The following is a 21,020-nucleotide window of genomic DNA, read 5'->3' on the forward strand; positions in this document are numbered from 1 at the left end:
GGATTGGAGGTCACCTCTGGCCTGTCTCAGGCCTCTTTCTTAGAGGGGCATAGAGCCTGGGAAGGAATCCTGGGCAGAAAATGCCATACTCTGGAGACTGAGGAAGGATCACAGGATAGGAACTGGGGGACAGGTATCCCAAGGAAGGGACATCTCTGATGAACCCACAAAATTGGCCATGAGAGAAGGAGTAAGCTTTAACCATCTGCCAGGCCTCCAGAGCAGGAGGCCATGGGTCGAGGAAGAATGGCACCGTTCCCCTACCTTTCCCTCTCTGCTCATTCCACCCTGCTGAGCAGAGGCATCACAGAAGCCCATCAGACCCCTGTTCTCAAAGGACTCCAGGCTTCGATGGGAGATTGGGAAGGGAACAGTCTTAACTGTGAATTAAGATGAAACTCCACCTTCCTCCTGTCCCCACCCCCTGCTCCAGGCCCAGGTGCTTCCAGATCTGGCTGCCCCAACAGGACCTTGAGCCTGTGAGGACAGCGACCATGCAGGAACACCCCCCGCCCCGCCACCAGGGACTTTTGATTCCTGGCACAGAGCCTGCCACTTCATGATGGTCCTGGGTGAGAGCCGGGATGTGTGAGGAAGGGTGAAGCATTGCCTATAAAAAGAGACTGGGCAAAACGAAGGGGAGCAGGGAGGCCTGAGACCCTTAAATCCACAGTGAATACACCTGGGGATTGAGGGGCCTTGTAACCAGGTCCTCTGTTGCAATCTTAGCACCTACTGTGCACTCAGAGCTTGACTCACACTGCAGCTGTAAGCCTATTGCACAGACGAACACATCAGGCAGAGATTGCAGACTGGTCAGTTTTTTGAAGAGCCAAGACTATCTATCATGTGCTGTCACTCCAAGGCAGACAATCAAGGCTGTGGGCTGGCCAGAGGGCTGGTCACAATTTCTTCTGCCCCTGCACCTGCTGATGGGATTTAGGGAAGATAAAAGTGGGACTTCCCAGTGCTCACTGGACACTGCAGACACAGCTACCAACTGGTACCCACGGTGTGGATGTCACCCCAGCCTGTGGCAGGAGCTGGCTGGCCAGAACATGAGTTGGATTCTATACCTGAGCCTCACCCTTTGCCTGATGGTGCAGACAGCCCTGGGTAAGCCCCAACTCCATCCTGAGGGTGTCAGGCAAGAGGGACATGAGAGACACAGGGGCAGGCCCTCAGCTCAACCTCTCCTGGTGCAGTGGGGCAAGGGCATTTCAACAAGGTCTGGGCGGATGGGGGGGTTGTTTCAGGGCACTGATCCTCCCATCAGCTAAGAGTCCAGACATTTATGTTTATATATTAAAATAAAATATATTTTATAATTTACATAATTTTATGTATTTATAATTTGTTAATTTATATTTGTATTCCTTATAAAATTAATATTATATAAAATTACTACTATATTAGTATATACATTAGTGTGTATGTATATGTTACCACCAACCAGACTGAGATCTAGAACATTTCTAGCACCCCACATCCTCCTTCCTAATCAATACCCTCAAAGTAGCCACTATTCTGACCTCTATCACAAATTAGTTTTGCCTATATAAGTGCATTTAAATTTTTTTAAATGTTTTATTTATCTTTAAGACAGAGACAGAGTACGAGCAGCGGAAGGGCAGAGAGAGAGGGAGACACAGACTCTGAGCAGGCTCCAGGCTCTGAACTGTCAGCACAGAGCCCAATCTGGGGCTTAAACTTGTGAACCACAAGATCATGACCTGAGCCAAAGTCATACGCCTAACCGACTGAGCTACCCAGGCGCCCTGTTTAAGTGCATTTAAATTTTTTTATTTGCGAGAAACTTTGCTAAATCACTTTTAGCATTTTGGCACATTTTCTTTTAGTCTTTTTATTTCATGTTTGTACACAGCTACAGTATTAGCATGTATACAACTTTATACACTGCTTTTTTTCACTTAGAATCTTACCACAAGCAGCTTATAACTTTAGTTTATAGTTAAAATTTTTTTGCCTGGTCCTGTGACATAAATGATGCTTCTAGTACTCACTATGGTATATTTAACTATGGTTCATAAAGGTCTTCGTTTTAATGCCTTTCTGACTCTTTTCTGAAGGGAGGGACCTGAAAGTGAAATTACTGAGTCAAAATAAACTTTTAAAAACTTTTAAAAAGGTTGGGGGGTACCTGGGTGGCTCAGTTGGTTAAGCGGGTGATTCTTAATTTCGGTTGAGGTCAGGCTCTCACCATTCGTAAGCTGGAGCCCTACATCTGGCTCTGCACTGACAGCATGGAACCTGCTTGGGATTCTGTTTCTCCCTCTCTCTGACCCTCCCCTGCCCTCTCTCGTGTGCTCTCTAAATAAATAAATAAATAAATAAGTAAAAACTTAAAAAAAAAAGAAATTACTGAGTCAAAGCATGTGAACGTGGCTCTTATACATTATGCCAAATTATTTCTCCAAGGCATTGTATTAATTTATCCTGCACCAACCTGTACCAACAGTACATGTGAATATCCTTTTCACATATACTGTTTCTTTGCCAGAATTGGGGGCCATCATTTTTAATTTCTTAGGTGGAAGCTGTCTCTCCTGGTTTTAATTAGCATTTTATGCTTATTAAGAAGGTGGAATGGGGAGCCTGAGTGGCTCAGTCGGTTGGGCGTCCGACTTCAGCTCAGGTCATGATCTCACAGTTCGTGGGTTCGAGCCCTGCATAGGGCTCTGTGCTGACAGCTCAGAGCCTGGAGCCTGCTTCAGATTCTGTGTCTCTCTCTTTGCCCATTCCCACTTGCACTCTGTCTCTCACCCTCTCAAAAATAAACATTAAAAAAAAAAAGAAGGTGGAATGTTTTCATAAGTGCTCACATATTGTCTCCGGGTAGCAAGGCTGGAGTGGGGACCACTCCATGGCAGTTCTTGTTCAGGGGTGTAAAGCACTCTGCCACATGCTTAGGTGTCCCCAGAGACTGGGACGAGGACAACAGAACATCACCGCTTAGAGTAGAACTCCGAGAAGAACCTCACTCTGTGTGACCTTGAGCAAGTTCTATAACCCCTTTGAGCTTCATTTTCCACATTTGTATTGTGCAATAATAACATTTACCCTCTACATTTTTTAGGAGGATGAGGTGAGATAATCCATGTAAAGTGTTTGGCACAGTGCTAGACTATAATAAAGGATCAATAAATTATAGTTGTGGGCTAGTTAGGCTTCAGGGCAAATCCAAGTAATATGACAGACCTCTGCCTCTTTGCTGTGTCCTCTGAGACCTCAGGCTGGTTGCTACCCCTGTCTGGGCCCTTAGTCCTCCCCTAGCTCTCCCCAGGGCCAATGAGGAGTTGATGTGAGAGAACCATGTGAAAGGCTGTGTAAACTGCAAAGAACTGCACACAGAGAGGAGGTTTGAGACGGCCCTTTGCCTGCACTGGCCTGCCTACATGCTTGCAGGCCCCCATTGAAGTCACTCCTTGTGCACAGATATTGCTTTTGTCAGATGTGCAGAGACTTGGGAACGTGGACAGAGTGGTACTTTGGGTCACCTGAAGCTAGAGGTGCGAGGGTGTGCTCTACCACACCAATTCCAAATGCGGTGCCCAAAATCGAATGCATCAAAATCTCACGGAGGTATTTGTAAATCTACTTTCCCAATGCAACCCTGAGATTCTCATTCAGAGGACAGGCCTAGGAATCTGTATTTCAGCAATGATTTCCTCAGATGATTCTGATACACAGCCAAGTTCAATAATACTCGGACCAGATTTGCTTTCTGTCATTTGCAGAGTGAGCTCCAGGGGACCAGGGTACAGAACGATTCAGTTTTGATAAGAAAGGAGGAAGAGAAATGACAGGGGTGCTTCAGGAAAGGGCAATAGAGGTGAGGCAGAGCAATGCTTGGCAATAGCAATAGGGCAAGACGAGAGCTGACAAGAGGAAGAAATGCCCATAAGCAGCCATTAAATTCAAGTCGCTCTAGTTTGTATATAGTCCAAGAGCTGGCTAAGGTGTGGATATAGGTCTAATGTATCTGTGTGCCCGTGTGTAATATATGAATATATGCCACATATGGATACGATGTAACCTTTATATAACTGTACTTACATGCATGTATATGTATGTATGCATATGTGTGTGCACTTAAGTCTTGTATTTCTACATGCTTTGTTGTAAATAAGCTGTGTTCACATATACCTATGTATGTATAAATTTGTATGTACATGTGCGTATTACTGTGAGTATACATACGAATGAGAATGTCAATAATGTGTGTGATTTCTTCCCAGAAGTATGCCAGGTAAATGTCAGCAACAAGAAAGAGGTACTGGAATACCAATATGAGACAAGCAAAAATCAAAATAAATGACATGATTATTGACATTAAATGATACATTAAATGACAGATAAATAATTCATATAATAGACATGAACCTTTATGCACCTATCAACATAGCATTGAAACCTTAAATAATGAGAGAGAAAAATACTGAGAGAAACACAGAAAAGGTAGGCAAAATACACAATTGTGAAAAGCTTCAAGCTGCAACTGGTGCCATGGCAGACAGGCCAGAGTCCTTTCAGTGGCCAGAGTGACCCTTCTCCTCTCTTCCTAGGTGCTCAGCACACCGAGGAACCTCTAGTGATTACCAAATATGGGACCCTCCAAGGAAAACAGATGCACGTCGGGAAGACACCCATCAATGTCTTCCTAGGAGTGCCCTTCTCCAGACCGCCTGTGGGTGTCCGCAGGTTTGCTGCCCCAGAGCCCCCAGAGCCCTGGGAAGGAATCAAAAACGCCACCACCTATGCCCCTGCGTAAGAGCCAAATGACTGTTGGCTGGGAGGTGGGCAAACTCTAAGCGGGGGGGGGGGGGTATCTATGCCGGCCTCTGGGCCAGAGTTTGAACAACTCACTAAAAAGAGTGCACTGTATGACTGTAAGTAGCCTGGGGTCCATTCCGGCCCTCAGTTTCCAAACCTATATAATGAAGTAGTTGGCCCAGATGATGTTTACAGGACTGTTAATGCTGTTTGTTCTTGGCTTTCTTATGGGAAAGCTCCAGACAAGGAGGAGGTGCTCACTGATGTGCCTCCAGGATCTTCTGGGAACCTAAGTTTTCCTAAAAGTATGTGAGGAGGAGTTCTCTCTGTCTCTGTCTGTCTCTGTCTCCGTCTCTCTGTCTCTGTCTCTGTCTCTCTCTCTCTCACACACACACACATACACACACACACACACACCATACCCAGTGAACCCTGAGCTCTTCCCTCTCACTTGGGGCTTGAGCCCCAGAACAAGCCCACACGACACCATCAGCCCTTCCCTGCAGAAGGAGCTCCAAGATAGGGAGTCACAGGCTCAGTTTCAGTTTTAATGTCCCAGAATTTTTTCTTTTTCAGAGAGAGAGAGAGAGAGAGAGAGAGAGAGAGCGCACGTACGAGTGCTTGAGCAAGGGAGGGGCAGAGGGAGAGAGAGCATCTTAAGCAGGCTCCACATGCAGCACAGAGCCCCATGCAGGGCTCAATCCCATGACCCTGAGATCATGACCTGAACCCAACCGAGTCACCCAAGCACCCCAAAGTCCCAGAATCTTAATGCAACCTCTAACAGGGCTCAAATCCTGAGTCACATGAGCATGTTGAGATAATGACTGCCCTTTGAAGCACTAGGCTTGGCAATTTACCCAGAACAAGTGTATTTATTATTTATTCAGATCATTGAGTAACCCACTGACCAGAATATTCTGTGGCAATCATTAACAATCAGTTGGATACAGCACTGGGTTTAGAAAAATGTCTACTGTGAGAACCTGGGTGTCAGTTGATATCTAAAAACTATAACCACCACCCAGGGTGTCTAACTGTTGAGAACAGGGCATCCACTGTTAGAACATGAATGGCTGTTAGTAGAACACTGGGGTGTTAGTTGTTAGAACACTGACCACCAGTGAGAGAAACCAAGACATCTGAACCTTCTGTGATTGTTATGTGGAATCCCATGGATCAGGTGACAGAACAAGGGATGACCATTATTAGAGCCCCGAGGATCAGGGGTTTAGAGAGTGGGGTGCCCATTGCATAGAAGTCCAGGTGTCAGTTGTTGGAACCTTTGCCATGAGCTGTCAGACAATAGCTGTTTGGAACACAGAGTGACAGGTAGACGAATTTGTGGATGGCTTACAACAGACTGTGGGATGGTAGTTAAGGAGACAAGAAGACTAGTGGTCAGTTTGGATAATGACTAGCTTCAGGCCAGAGCAGCAAGGGAACAAGTGGAGAAAGGAGTAGAATAGACAGGCTTTCCTGCAGCCAGTCAGATGGGCCCAGCCCCAACTATTGGCAATAGCCACACTCCAGGCTGGGCCAGCAGGGAGAAAAGATGAGGTGGCCCAACAGCCCAAGCTCCACAAGTACACCAAATGTTCACATGGTACAAGGCACTGGGCTGAGTGCCAGGACTCAGACAAATCCACATCCATCCCTGCCCCTAGGGAGTGCATGGTTGCTTGGGGAGAGTAACAACCAAACCAATCGAAACAACTCTAACCCAGCGTGGATAGAACTTTGGGAAGCACAGACAGGAAGTGCCCAGCAGAGGGGGCACCACTTTAGCTGAGCCTTAAACATAAGCAGGAGTTTGCCAGGCAGAGAAAACATTAGGCAGAAGGGACATAAGCAAAAGGGCTTCGAGATGGGAGACAAGGAAGGGTCCGTGGGCATCTAGAGCAAAGAGTGCCAGGAAGACTAGATGGAGAGGGCCTGCATCAGTATGGGTGAATCTGGACCTTATCCTGAGCGCAGGGGGGCCCAGGAAGGTTTTAAGGAGGGAAGTGAAATAGGTTTTTGTTTTCTGTCAATCCTTCTGGTCAGGGTGTGGAGGATGAGTTGGAAGCGATGTTAAAGAGGCTGGGGCAGTGTCCTGGCCAGAGTAGGTAATGGCCTTTACAAGGCAGCATCTTTGGGATGGAGGAGGCCTATTTAAGAGCTGTTTGGGAGACAGAAAAGAGCCTGAAGGATGGGGGCATGAAATCCCAGGACACCCAGGTTTCTGGCTTGACAGCACCAAAAGGGTCTCCAACAGAAGCATGGAACCTCTCCCCAGGCAGATTCCTGGGACCGGGGGCAAGACAGAGGGGTGGATCTTGCCCTGGCTCTGACCTGGCGCTGCACTCACCCTGGACCCTAATGCTAGTGGAGGCTATTCGGACACAAACAGATACACACACACACACACACACACACGCACACGCACGCACGCGCGCGCATCCTACATTTTGCTTTTGGTTCTATTTCCTCAACTGCGGAACCTGGGTTTGCAACCATTCTCCCGTCTTTGGCCACCACGTTGGGCCCAAACTCACATCGTGACCGCAGGTGCCTTCAGGAGTCCTGGGGACAGATCACCTCCATGTACTTCAACACGCGTAAACAGTACAAGTGGCTGCGCTTCAGTGAGGACTGTCTGTACCTGAATGTGTACGCTCCAGTGCGCGCGCATGGGGACGCTCCGCTGCCGGTGAGTATTCATCCTCTTCCACGCGCCATCCCACTCAGGCACCCCACCGCCCAGCTCAGGCCTCGGCTTTCCATGTCCAGGTGATGGTCTGGTTCCCAGGAGGTGCCTTCCTCGTGGGCTCCGCTTCCACGTACGATGGCACGCAGCTGGCCTCTCGCGAGAAAGTGGTGCTCGTGCTTCTGCAGCACAGGCTCGGCATCCTGGGTTTCCTGAGGTGGGCGAGGCCGGGGGCCGGAGCGGGGAATCAGGGGCCGGGCTTCCTAGGGACTTGGGCGGAAGGATAGAGGAGGGGCTATGGGGGCGTGGCTACAAGAGGTGCGTGCAGGGGCGGGGCCTAATTTCTTCTGGAGAGGGCGGTCACTCCCAAGTGCCGCCAGAGGGGGATCTAACACTAGGGAAAAAGGTGTGGTCGCAAGACCTGGTGCCTGAGGGACCAGGCAGGGTGAGGTAGGGCCAGGCAGAACCAGGCAGGAGCCTTGAGTAACCAGACGGTCGGGGGGCTCCGGACCCTGATTATAAGCCCCGCGCGTCCAGCACGGGCGACAGCCAGGCCCGCGGGAACTGGGCGCTGCTGGACCAGGTGGCTGCTCTGCGCTGGGTACAAGAGAACATCGCAGCCTTCGGCGGAGACCCACGCTGCGTGACCCTGTTTGGCCAGTCTTCGGGGGCCATGTGTATTTCGGGACTGGTGAGTGCAGCGCCAGGTCAGACCCAGCACAGACGCAGGTCCCCGGGTCCCCATGAGTGCATCCTCCACTGCACACACACCTATGCAGATTTGTGTGTACAGGTACATGCCGGTGCACAGACTTGCCCTCACCCCTGCAAAGGGTACTACTCCATCCAGGGGTAGCACTGATGAGAAAACCAAGCCAGCAGAGCGGGCAATGCTGAGAGTAGGGATACTCAGCCAATCCGTGGTGGGCCAGAAAGATAACCCACCACCTCCTGCCTCCCTACCTACCCCCAGAGCTCTATCCCCTGAACAGAATGCATCATCCCCTTATGGGCAAGGCTGGGGCCACAGACCAAGCCTGGGAGTCAGGGGCCTGGGTTGGAGACTTGGGCGAACACTGACCTGGTGTGTGCCTGGAGTGTAGGTGTAAGGTCAGGTACACCCTGTGGGACACATGTTAGGGAGGTGAGCTGGGACCACATAACACAGGGCTTTACCCACCACAGTAATAATACTCAAATGCTCAAGCACTTTCTGTGTGTCAAACACTCTTCCAAGCACTGTATGTATATTCATTCAATTCCCTCAACAATCCAGAAATAGAAGCATCCTCTTTCTACAGTTCTACCAAAAGAGAAGTTTTCTCCATTGTGCAGATGGATAAATTGAAGTCCAGAAAAGTTAAGCAGCTTTATTCAAAATACATTGGAGAACAGGGAAAGATTTGAAGCAGAGAAGTGAGACAGCCAGAAGTGCATTTAGAGAGATGGCTCAGTGTGCTGGAACTGAGTTAGGAAGAAGCAGGAGGAGAGGCCTGGAGGCCATCTGGGAGTGGAGGTGGGGTATATCTTAGAAGAGAGGATGAGGCCTGCCTCTGAAACAGAAGCAAGAAGACTGGAAAGTAGAAGGTAGCTGAAGAGGGATGCAGGAAGCCAGATGGACAGGACTAGGGCAGCTGGGTGGAGGGGTGAGCAGAGATGATAGGAAAGGCCCCTGGGGCTGGATGGATGGTATAGTGTGAGGGATGCCACTCAGATGGGAACCAGCTAGAACAAGTTTGGGGCATATGAAGTCTGAAGTGTCCAAGAGACAAGATGAGGGGTCCCAGTTATAGTTGCTCTTCCAACTTGGGCAGCAAAGAAAGTTAAGAACTGTCAATACAGGTTAAAGGGGCCATAGGAACCAACACCCCCCCCCATTTCTAACCCAGAAGCATAGAGTCTCTTTCCTACACCAGCAGAACCCTTCCCACAAGCTCAGATCCCCTCTGAAACTGCTGGGGCCCATTGCAGGGGCCAGGATAGGGGGGCCCACAGGCACAAAGGCACTGGCTGTAGGTCTAGGACTCCAACCCAGGACTCTTGACTCCCTCCCAAGCTGCCTGCACTCTTTGGGCCCCTTCACGCTGCCCAGCCCTGGCCAGAAAGGCACCCAAAACTGCCCAAGTGACTTCTACTTGTGCCTCTCATGGGTACCACACTCCCCACCCCTGCAGATGATGTCACCCCTAGCCCGCGGTCTCTTTCATCGGGCCATTTCCCAGAGCGGCACCGCAGCACTCAGAGCCTTCATCACTCCTGACCCGCTGAGGGTGGCCAAGGTGGGTGTCTCCTCTCCCCCAGGGCTCAGCAAGAAGGGGCAGGATGGGCCTGAACACCTCTTCTCCACAGACAGTTGCCCGCCTGGCAGGCTGTACCTACAACAGCACACGGATTCTGGTAGACTGCCTGAGGGCACGATCAGGGGCTGAGGTGATGCATGTATCTAAGAAGATGGTAGGTAAAACTTCCTTCTAGCTCCTTCACCTGGCCACCTGTAAGCCACCTACCTGACCTGATACCCGGCTGCCCCCAGGGACCCTGTCTAAGGAGCACAGTGGGGAGACTTTCTTTAACTCTAGTTCCCTCCTCTCCCCTACAGGGATTCTTCCACCTGAACTCCCAGAAAGACCCTCAGGAGGTGAGCAGGCCCTGTTCTGTGATTCGAGTATTTATTGAACACCTCCCCCTATGTGCCAGGCATTCAGGATACTAAGTGAACTGTTCAGACCAAGATTCCTTCCCGAGTAGGACTGATGTTCCAGTGGCGAGAGGCAGTAATCACTATACATAAATAACTCATTTACCTCTTTTGAAGGAAAGTGAATAGTGACAAATGGAGCAGGGTAAGGAAGTTGGAAGGCATAGAATTTTAAATAGGAGGGACAAAGAAAGGTTCATTCAGAAGGTGACATTTAGCAAAGATTGTCAAGAGGTGAGGAAAGTAGATACCTGGGGGTGAGCATCTCCTGCCCTCCAAGGGGTCACTGAACCCCAGCTTTTCCCAAAGGGCCTATGGATAAAGAAATCTCTGGATGGGGACCTGCTGAGCTGGGAACCCTAGGCTACAGGGATCCTGGGAGGATATGTGGGAGGACTATTTGGAAATGCCCCTTGACTTGTAGGTTGTGTGGTTCATGAGCCCGGTGGTAGATGGTGTGGTGTTCCCAGATGACCCAGCGGTACTCCTGAGCCAGGGGCAAGTTGCACCTGTGCCCTATCTTCTGGGTGTCAACAACCTGGAGTTCAGTTGGCTCTTACCTTTTGTAAGTCAATAGGAGGGGTGCCCACCCCAGCAGGAGTAGCAGAGGATTCCTCTTGGGTAGTACTGTGCATGAGATCGGATCCCATTGGCTCTTCTGGGGATGTCCAAGTGCTTGGGTACATCCTACAGTCCCGGAGCAGTAAGAGCTGGCCAGAAATGATGGGAGGAAGAGAAGTATTGGCCTCTTGGAGGTTTGGGGACCCCAAATCTTCAGATCATAGTTTGGATGGATCATCCTATCCATTGTTTAGCCTCCAGGCAGCTGCAAATCCTGCCCCCCACTCCCACCCCCACAACTGCTCCTAGGTCAGGATAGTTGTCCCCAGTCCCCACTTCAGCTCTGACCTGGGTGGTAGCGATGGACAGGTTGAGAACAGGAGGGCAGGAAATAGTCATGGGCCCTTCCTGGGCTGTGTGCTCTGAGAACTCACCACTTAGATGGGTGAGAGCCTTGGAGCCTGGTGTAGCTCTGGCTGGAATCCCTCCTGATGTTTGGGCCTAACTCACACCTGGGTCCTTATATTGTGGGCAGATCATGAAGATCTCACTAAACCAGTTCGTAATGAGAAAAGGAATCATCACCAAGCTGCTCTGGAGAACCAGTACCCTGTTGGTGAGGAGCCATGCTGTTAGGGGTGCTCAGTTTGGACAAAGCTAACTCCCCTTTTGGTGGGGCTTGGAGTTTGGTATGGGATCAGATGGCTGCTGGTGAGCAGGTTCCCCCCACCGCCCCCCCTCCTGCCACCGCACTGGCCTCAGGGTCATGGCACTCAGTTCTCATGCAGTCTAAACACAGGGGTAAGAATCAGCAAAGATCTTCCCAGAAGTTCCCCTCTCTCCCCCACTCTCCCAGACCAAAAACTCCTGAGGATGCTGAGTGTAAGTCACTAGTGTGCCCATTTCTGCTCAGCTGGCACCCCAGGCCTCAGGGTGGGTATGAATTCCCCACCCAGAATATCACCAAAGAGCAGTTACCACTGGTGATGGAGGAGTACCTGGGTGACATTGATGACCGTGACTGGAAAATGTTAAGAAACCGTTTAATGGACCTAGCTGGGGATGCGATCTTTGTGTACTCCACACTACAGGCTGCCCACCACCACAGAGGTATGTGGGGTCCCCAAGAGTGGCCACACTCTGTCTACTGATGCTGCTTACCAACTGCTCAACCACCTTCTTGCACCTCTGGGCTGGTATAGGATTCCAAGATGGCATAGAAAAAGTAGTGGGCTGTCAACTGAGAGAGAAAGGGAGAAGGAGGGCAGGGCAGAGTCCAGCCCAGAGGACATAGCCTAGGGTGGTCAGGGAAGGCTTCCTGGCTGGGAGGACAGGCTGAGGGGGCACATTGGAGATCCTGTCCAGGCTGAATGGGGCTTAGAGAACACGTGGGTGAGAGTTCAAAGGTGGGGCTGGAGAGCACAGACACCAAAGAACCTTAAATGCCCAAGAGAGGAACTGTTCAGAGAAGGAACAGGAAGGGTCTGTGATCCTGCTACAATCCCCATCTGCAGATGAGGAATTGCAGCTCAGAGACTGTTGAGTGAGTGACTTGCCCCAGGACATGGGACTGATGAGTAGTGTAGACAGGACTCAAATCTGCTCTTGAGATTCTGGAGCCCAAGCACTTTTCCCTGCTTGATGCAGGTTGGTGGGATGTGTGGGGCGGATGAGAATCCCAGCCCAGGACTTTTCCTGCAGCCCTCCTCAGTTTCCCTATTCCTAGATGCTGGCTTCCCTGTCTACCTGTATGAGTTTGAGCACCACACTCCCACCGGTGTCATCATCAAGCCCTGCACTGATGGGGCAGACCACGGGGATGAGATCCACTTCATCTTCGGGAATCCCTTCTCCAAAGGTGCTACAGCCCCACCTGACACCCTCACTGGGTGTCTAGTCTCCCCACCTTTGTATCCGGACTCACCTCTCCATTGGCTGACCCTAAGGGTCTAGGCAGTTCCTAATCTAGAATGTTCCTGGAAATGAAAGCCTCCCAGTATGGAAGAAATAGTGGAAGGAGAAGGATGGGATGTTACCACCCCATGCTCTGTTCCAAATGTCACATCCTATTCTGACCCCAGGCCATTCCACGGTTGAGGAGAAAGCACTGAGCCTCCAGATGATGAAATACTGGGCCAACTTTGCCCGTACAGGGTGAGTCTGGTCCCCCAACACATCTGGGCAGTCTTTCTGCCCAATGCTAGACCCACTGGCCAGCTGCTTCAGGTATTTGTCCCTGTGTGTCCCATAGGAAATACATGATCAGCCCAAGCAAACTGCACCTTCTCCCTCACCTTTTCCTAGTCAGTGACCAGGTCCTAAATGTCCCTAGGATGTGTCCCTCTCTGTCCCATGACTACACTCTTCATCCACTCAAGCATTCAACCCAAGTCATTCATCATGCACTGTTTTTCACCCAGCCCTATACTGGGAGCTGGAATTCAAGAATCTTGCAAACATGCATGGCCCGCATCCTTCAGCAGCTTGTTAATGTTATAATGAAAACATTAAGTTGCTGTACTGGGGGAGAAGGTACTATGAGAGCACAGAGGAGGTGTCTGACCGAGCTCAGATGGGCAGGAGCGGCTTCCTGGCAGAGGTGACATCTGGGGTGAGCTTTGGCTAGCCTTGTGACTGGTTTCCCATCTCCACATTCTCTATCCTTTCTCTCCACCCCTCTTATGATACTCAAAAGATCTTTCTGAAGTACTATCTGACCAAGTCACTCACCTGTTTAAAACTCTTCCTGGCTTCCCTCTGCCCCCAGACTAAAGTCCCCACCCCTTAGCCCGTTGGCATGAAAATTTTCAAAATCTTTACTGGGTCATCTTCTCTCCACAGCCATCCTCTTGACACAGCCCATGTTTTTCTGTAAACTTATACTTGTGCTTCCTCCAAAAGCCCTGGTCTTTCATACCTCCAACCCTTTGCAAATACTCTTCCCTCTGCCTGTTTCCTTTTGCCACCACACACTCTTCTATTCTTTCTTAAAGATCTAAATATCATCCCTGTAAGGAATTCTTGGACTCCAACTTCCAAAGGGAAGGTGCATAAGGGAAGGGTAAGAGAAGGAGGCAGGTGAAGACGAGCATGAACAACCCTCTCTCCTTCTTCCTTCTGGGCAGAAACCCCAATGGTGGGAAGCTGCCTTACTGGCCACGCTATAACGAGGAGGAGAAGTACCTGCAGTTGGATTTCATCACGAGGGTGGGTGTGAAGCTCAAGGAGGAGAAGATGGCCTTTTGGATGAGACTGTACCAGCATTAAGGACCTGAAAAGCAGAGGCACTTTTGAGAGTGGCTGTGCAGGAGGGCGTCTAAGGTATTTCCCCACCACCTAAGCTTTGGGGAGACTGGCCGTGGACACATCTGGGACAAGCGTCCTGCCTTCCCCAATGTAGGACCTGCAGAGATTCCCTACTATCTCCAGGCCAGAGCTAGAGCCTAAGCCAGTTGTTTGGGGCTCTGCACTACACTCTTCAGCCTGACATCCCATGATGCCCCCCTGTCTCACTGATTCTAGCAGGTTAGGCCAGGTTCTATTACTGCTCCACTGTGCCCAGCCACCCAGCCTCAGGACAAACCCAACTCTTCCTTCTCCAAATCCTCCCACCCTTCAAAGTCTACTTGAACCCTTTGTTTAGATTTCTTTGGGGAAATCCACCCAGACTGCCACTGCCCTTACCATTGCACCCAGCTTGTCATTGACCTTTCATCCTGCCCAGCCTTGTGCCTGTTCACATTACACTGGCCTGAGGCCTTGGTCAGATTATTTGTTATGTGGGGTGAAGCTTTGATAGCTTAGGATCTTCTCCTCCTTGCATACTCACCTCCCCTGAAACCCCTCCAAAGCCTGGACACAGGGATGGTCCTCAATAAAAACATGTTGAATTGACCTGAATTTCTCCATCTGTAAAATGCTTGAGTGAAGTAGAGAACATCTTGATTTGAGCCATCAGAGAGAGGGTGTGTTGCTCCTTGTTGGGCCCAGCCTGCTGGGCTACATTCAGACAAAGGGAGCTGTGGCAAAGTTGCCTGGTTTGCAACATACCTGACTTTTTTCTTCATTATCTCAGGAGGGACCTCAGGATATCCATACTCCATCCTCGCTTGTCCATTGGTGTAGGTCTTGGTGCTACATCCAGACTCCTCACTCTGGCCTCTCCTGCAACTTGACCTGGGCATACCGCAGCCTGTCCCATAGGTTTTTTTGGTTCAGTTTAGTTTGCTGTTTGTTTTTTGGTGGTAAAATATACATAACATAATATTTACCATTTCAACCATATTTAAATGTCCAGTTTAATAGCATTAAGTACATTCATGTTGTTATGTAACCATCACACCATACATCTCCAGAACTTTTTCATCATCCCAAACTGAAACCCTGCATCCCTTAATTAACTGCCTATTTCCTCTCATTTCCAAACACTGGTACCCACTATTCTACTTTCCACCCTATGAATTTGACTATCTCAGGTACCTCATAGAAGTGGAGTCATACGATATTTGTCCTTTTGTGTCTGGCTTATTTCCCTTAGCATAATGTCTTCAAAATTCATCCATATTGTAGCATGTATCAGAATTTCATACCTTTTTAAACTGAATAATATTCCATTGTATGTAAATAACATATTTTGTTTATCCATTTATTTGTTGATGGACATTTGGATTGTTTCTACCTTTTGGCTATTGTGAATAATGCTGCTACGAACAATAGTGTAGCATCCCATAGGTTTTATGTCCCAAACTACAATGTTGATTAGACTCTATTCCTAAGGGTTCCTGAGTTGTCTCTGAGGCAACTAGAAGCTGCAGACCTGTGGGGTCAGGGCACTCATTCCTCCAGCATCTAAGCCCCCAAAACAAAGGGGTGGTTGGAAGAGGGGGACAAAGCCCCTTTCAAGCAGATTCATGTTCACAACAACCCTGTCATGGATTTTATTACCCTATATTATAGATGAGGCAACTGGGACACAAGGCATAAAAGGTCTTGCTCAAAGGTCATTACCTAGGTGTGGAAGAATGGAAATTTGATACAGCCTTGTCTGACTCACCCTGCCACCTCCATCCAAACCTGGAGCAATCCCTGAGAGAGGATGGCCCCAGAGGACATGTGGCAGCTCCACTCTCTGGGAGGCATAACCAGCAGAACATCCCTGCCCCCCTCTAGCCAGGGGATAGTTAACCAAATAGCAGTTCAATGGGACCCTGAGTGAGGGGCTGGATGCTCAACCCCCTGGAAAGTGATCCTGGGTAACCTGTGCAGAAACTCAGCAGGGACCAGCTGGGCTTGATTCATCCCAGTGCCTACAGGATACCCTGACCTGGAGGTCCAAAGGTCTGACTGCAGGTCAGTCCAGGCCTGCTTGTGAGGGTCCCTAAGTTCCCTCCTCAGACTCTCACACATCTGGAGAAGGAACCTTCTCCAAAGAGCCACCTGCCCAGAGGCTGCTCCCTACCCCCACCCCCCAGGCTACTGTCTCCTAAATCAGTGGGAGTGAAGCTGAGGAGGAGCTAGGGTACAGTCAGGGCCCCACCAGACCACATCAGATGCCAGGATCATAAATGACTCCCAAGGAAACCCTAGGACCTTATCTCAGAATTTGAGCATGGAGGGATTCCAGTGGACAGCCTGGATGGTGGACTGGCCCCCTGCCTCCCACAGCCCCAGCCCCACACCCACCCTGTCCTCTTCCTGATGGAAGAGGGAGGCGGGGAGGGCTACCTACTGCTCTGTCTCCACCTCCGCTTCCCGGCTGCACTGAAGTCTCCGGTGGCCCACCCAAAGGCGTTCCTTAAGTCCCTGCCAGGCTCCACGGCGCTCCACTCCGCAGGGAGCGGTTCACAGAACTGACTAGATCTTGGTGAAGGCCCTAGGACACGTGAGTGGCTTTTCCCTGGGTTCATCGCTGTGTGCCAGGGGCGCCAAGAGGAAGGAGACGCACCGGTGTAAAGCCAGCTCTTGGAACAGCATGGACACGCGTCTCCTGCCAGCCCCACGGCTCAGCTCAGGCTGAGCCTGACTCCCCAGCTCCAGAAGCGCAGCCCCTTGCTCTCCTCCGACACCCCGCCTGACCCCGCCCCGCGAAGCAGCAATTACTACCAAGGTGGCTGAGGGCCAATTAGTGCGGGAGACTCGGCGCGTCGGTGGTGCCCGCGCTGACCGCAGTCCCCGCAGCGCCGCCGCCGCCCTCCTTGCCCGGCAGAGAGCGTCAGCGGCCTGGGAGCCTCTGGGGACGCGCCGTCCGCCTCCCGCCAAAGGCAGTGAAGGATCAGTCGCCTGGCGCAGGGCCAGAGCCCGGGCGGACGCGAGGGCGCCGGGAGCTGAAACTCGCAGCCGCTGGGGGTGGGGGCGAGGGGAACCGGGCCTCTCTCCCAGTGAGGGCTCCTGCGCCCCTGACCGCCTGTGCCCAGGCGCCAGCCAGTAGTCGCCTGGCGGGCCGGCGGCAGGAGGCGCGGTCAGGCCGAGCCGCCCCAGTCTCAGGCAGGCGACACAAACGCTCTGGGCAGGGGCGGGCTCTTCCAAGCCCCTTGCGGTCTCATGGTCCTCCTGGCTTCTCGCTCTCCAAACAAAGCCCCGCCTGGGCTGGCTGCCCCCAGGGCAGTTTCCTGCTGGTGAACGTGGAGGCCTGCGCTGGCTGGTGCCCCGCTGGCAGGAAGGTGGGCAGGAGTTTGGGTGGGCAGTGCAGGGCCACAGGCTCATCGCCAATGGGCTTCCTCTCCTGGGTCCCTGCGGTGCACAACCTGACTGGCCACCTGTGGGCTTTGGGAGACCCAAGAGGTATCAATCCTGCCTTCCAGAAGCCCACAGGCTGCCAGGAGAGATGCTCCAGGGGCCTAGCGAGAACCCCAAGCTAGTAGAAGCTCTGAAGTCCAGAGAGGCATCAGCTGAAGGAAAGAGGGGCTTGAAGAGGAGCAGTGGGGTCAGATGCCACCACTTCAAGGCTTCTCCTTCCCCAACTGACCCCTTCCCAGCCCCGCTGGACACACTGGAGCCCTCTCCTGAGGGACAAGGTAAGCCTATGCCCAAGACACACTACATGAGGCTGAAGTTTCTAGAAGAGAGGAAGCAGTTGGGGGGAGGGTTCAGGAAGAAGTTTCACAAATGGGGTTGACCAAAGAGATCTGCCACACAATTCTTCTGTTTCCCCCATCAGTGCCACAAGGGGCTGGGTTAGAGGTGCTGAGGTCCCTGACCAGTACTGGGTGCAGTGGCATGGGTTTCAGAGTGGCCTTTACTCTGTGCCCTCTGCCCCCACCCCTCTCATGTCTGGCCTTAGTAGGAAGGGGCTGGCAACCTGCTATGTGCCCCGAAGGGCCAGATTTCCTGTGAGTGAGAGGATATCACTCTTCTAAAGGAGTCAGAACTCTCCTTCTGGACTCTCCTTCCACATACCAAATTCATTGACTGTGTGGAGAGAGAGAGTGCCTGCGAGAAATTGGGTTATAGGGATTGAGGGAGGAAGGGATGCAGTGACAAAGACACCACCTTGAGTCCTTCATGAGATGAGGTGGAAGTATATTAAAGCATGAGGAGGGAAACAGAAGCAGATGAAAGAGACAGTGGAACAATCTGCCAAGAAAGTCAAGGGGTAGAGGGAAGAAACAGAAGCAGGTAGACACACACCCAGACAGGCAAATGGACAGAGAGCCAGGGCGGTGCTGAGGCTGTTCAGGCTGGAAAAGAGAAGTACCCGGGTACTCAGAAGATGGCAGTAAGCATGGATTTGTTTCTCATCCCCGTTGCCTGGCCACTGAGACCTTGGAGGGGGATGATAGAAAGGGTCAGCTGGAAAGGCTGTGAGAGCACGGTGGAGATGCTGACCTAACGTGGGTGAGGTGGTGAGTCAGAGAAGTCTTCTGGAGGAGCACGTGAAAGGACCAGTAGGAAAGAGTGGAAGGTCTGGAGGCAGAGAGGGAGGGGAAGCTACGTCAGCTAGAAGGCACAACAGGAGCAAAGGCCTGGAGATTGGAATTAGCCTGTTCCATCCTAGCAGATCTGTGTACGTGTGGCCCATGCAGAAAGGCAGGGGAAGCAGGGCCCAGAGCTGGAACACCAGCCCTATAAGCCTGGGAGGGAGCATGGACTCTACCTTGAGGCACTGGGGAGCCATGGGAGGGACATGTCCTGGTTAGACTTATCTTCCAGAAAGATCTCTAAGATTACAAAGTACAGACAAACTGAAGGAAGAGAGAATAGAAGTGGGGACACCAGGGCAGGACAATGCAAAACTAGACAGTGAGTCCTTCGTGGAAGAGAGCAAGCAAGTTCATAAAGCTGATGGACAGGACTTGGTGACGGATGAGGAAAGAGGAGGTAGAAGTTGAGAGAGACTCCTAGATGTCCTATTGTTCCAAGGAGCTTTAGACAAAAGCAGGCCAGCTCTGACCCTTCCCCTCCTCTACCTACCAGATGGCCCCTGGGGCACTCTGGCTGAGAGCTCCCCCAGCCAACCCAGCCTGGGAACTCATCACTCCTCTCCAGGAGCCTGGAAGACCTCAGCCCCTACCTACTGGATCCAGGAAAAGTCCCAAGGGGGAGTCCTGTCCAGGATGGGGACACAAGCAAGGCCTAGTGTTGCTGGGGAAGCCCCTTTTCTCTCCCTTCCCTCCATGGAAAGCTAATCCAGACAGGACTTTAGCCTATTACCACTGACACCATAAAATCACAGTAACTCCATGGCTGCAAGGAGTTGGGTTTGAGCCTATTGGTCTGTGGGGCAAAATGGAAGGGGAGGAAGATCCATTTGAACCCCGAAAGAACTCAAGATCAGATGGTCTCACAGAGCAGAGTTCAGCATGCCTCTTTTAGGCTGAATTTGGAAGCTGGATATTCCTGTCTGGGCCTATTTTTCTGTGTGTGTCCTCAGGCAAGCCACTTGCCTCTCTGAGCCTGGTTCTCATCTGTGCATCTGGGAACAATCCCGGTAGGACACTACTCCAACCCCAGGCCCCTCCAGCTGTGGTCTAGGACTCATCCACTCCCAGCTCTTTCAGCCACAGACACTGGTGAAGAGCATGATGGTGACCTCAACAAGGAGCCACTGGGTGATCATTATGAATTTCCTACCATTAGGGAGTAAGAACGCTTTTGAGGGGGGCCTGAATGTGGAAGAAAAGCCTTTCAGGAAATTAGCACCAATGGCAGAAAAATTCATCAAAAGCTGGCAGAGACGTCTGTGGCTGATTCATGTTTCTTTTTAATTTTTTTTTTTTTTCAACGTTTTTTATTTATTTTTGGGACAGAGAGAGACAGAGCATGAACGGGGGAGGGGCAGAGAGAGAGGGAGACACAGAATCGGAAACAGGCTCCAGGCTCCGAGCCATCAGCCCAGAGCCTGACGCGGGGCTCGAACTCACGGACCGCGAGATCGTGACCTGGCTGAAGTCAGACGCTTAACCGACTGCGCCACCCAGGCGCCCCTGATTCATGTTTCTTAACTAAGGAGCAGCTCTTCTGTCCTGGAGGAAGGACTGATATCCTCCAGGGCCTTCCAGAGACTCCAGATCCAAGACTCTAAAACTCTGGTTTTGTTGCTGGGCTTCTCAGGAGCACCACCAGGAGCACTACCATCAATTTGCTACCTCTGAAACATGGAATTCTGGAGTTCAGTGGTAGAAAAGGCCACTGGTGGGCAGGGATCTTGAGTTTTAATACAACTGTTTCCTCTGCTGTGTGACCTCAGACATTCATTTGGCCTCACTGATCCTCCCTGCCAGAAGAAATCCTGACTGCCTGGCTTTTAGGTGACTAATTTATCTACAATACTCAGCACATCTGGGAAAAGAATAATTTTTTCAAAAAGTGAAGATGTAAACATACCCAAAAAACTCTTGGTAATGGAAATCTAATGTGAGAAACAGGGAAACAATCAGGAGCCCATTGTGCTGGGTGGTATAGGCCTCCCTCCCACATCGCCCAGGTATGGTAGACAAAAGAGCTATTGCAGCATGCACTTCCAGGGGGCACCACTTACTTGGTTTACAGTGTGAATGAAAGCCAGGCTGGCACCTGAGTTCCAGCCCTGCCTCCTCTGGGCTTGCCACCTGTACATGTGCTTACAACACACGTGCCTCAGAGAAGGCTCTGACTGGGCGATTGCTTGGTCACCACCTAACCAAAGCATCCACATCGAGCAGTCTTTGGAGGCCAGTGGACTCCCCTCAGTCCATCCAAGGCTGTCTTTGGCTACCAGAGGTGGTCCTTCTCAGTCATTTGACGCTAAAAGCAGCAGCCCCCAGCGCCTCAGGGAATCCCTTCCAGGGCCACACACTGATT

General features: G+C 51.1%; 1 protein-coding gene and 1 long non-coding RNA gene across 4 annotated transcripts in view; one reads left to right on the top strand and one right to left on the bottom strand.

Annotated features, from left to right (window-relative positions):
• The window catches only part of LOC132690297 (uncharacterized), a 43,840-nt gene that overhangs the window by 12,059 nt on the left and 10,761 nt on the right, over positions 1 to 21,020 (bottom strand). Inside the window, exons 2-5 of one of the 3 annotated variants that reach the window (XR_013552505.2) lie at positions 14,793 to 14,969; positions 13,926 to 14,013; positions 10,742 to 10,891; positions 8,828 to 9,036 (exon numbers count right to left, since the gene is read on the bottom strand). This is a non-coding gene — a long non-coding RNA (uncharacterized LOC132690297). Of the gene's footprint in view, positions 1 to 8,827; positions 9,289 to 10,741; positions 10,892 to 13,925; positions 14,014 to 14,792; positions 14,970 to 21,020 lie in introns of those variants that run through there. The other 2 variants (XR_013552504.2, XR_009615331.3) reach the window with 2 other exon arrangements.
• CES4A (carboxylesterase 4A) lies at positions 751 to 14,009 on the top strand. Its single transcript, XM_078438861.1, has 14 exons — positions 751 to 1,116; positions 4,587 to 4,788; positions 7,345 to 7,486; positions 7,567 to 7,700; positions 8,021 to 8,174; positions 9,658 to 9,762; positions 9,833 to 9,937; positions 10,083 to 10,121; positions 10,606 to 10,746; positions 11,278 to 11,358; positions 11,699 to 11,852; positions 12,454 to 12,600; positions 12,824 to 12,896; positions 13,868 to 14,009. Exons 1-14 carry the CDS (start codon positions 933 to 935, stop codon positions 14,007 to 14,009), a joined length of 1,803 nt encoding a protein of 600 aa, XP_078294987.1. The 5' UTR covers positions 751 to 932.

The sequence above is a fragment of the Panthera onca genome, chromosome E2, assembly GCF_046562875.1.
Source record: "Panthera onca isolate mPanOnc1 chromosome E2, mPanOnc1 haplotype 2, whole genome shotgun sequence".
Lineage (NCBI taxonomy): Eukaryota > Metazoa > Chordata > Mammalia > Carnivora > Felidae > Panthera > Panthera onca.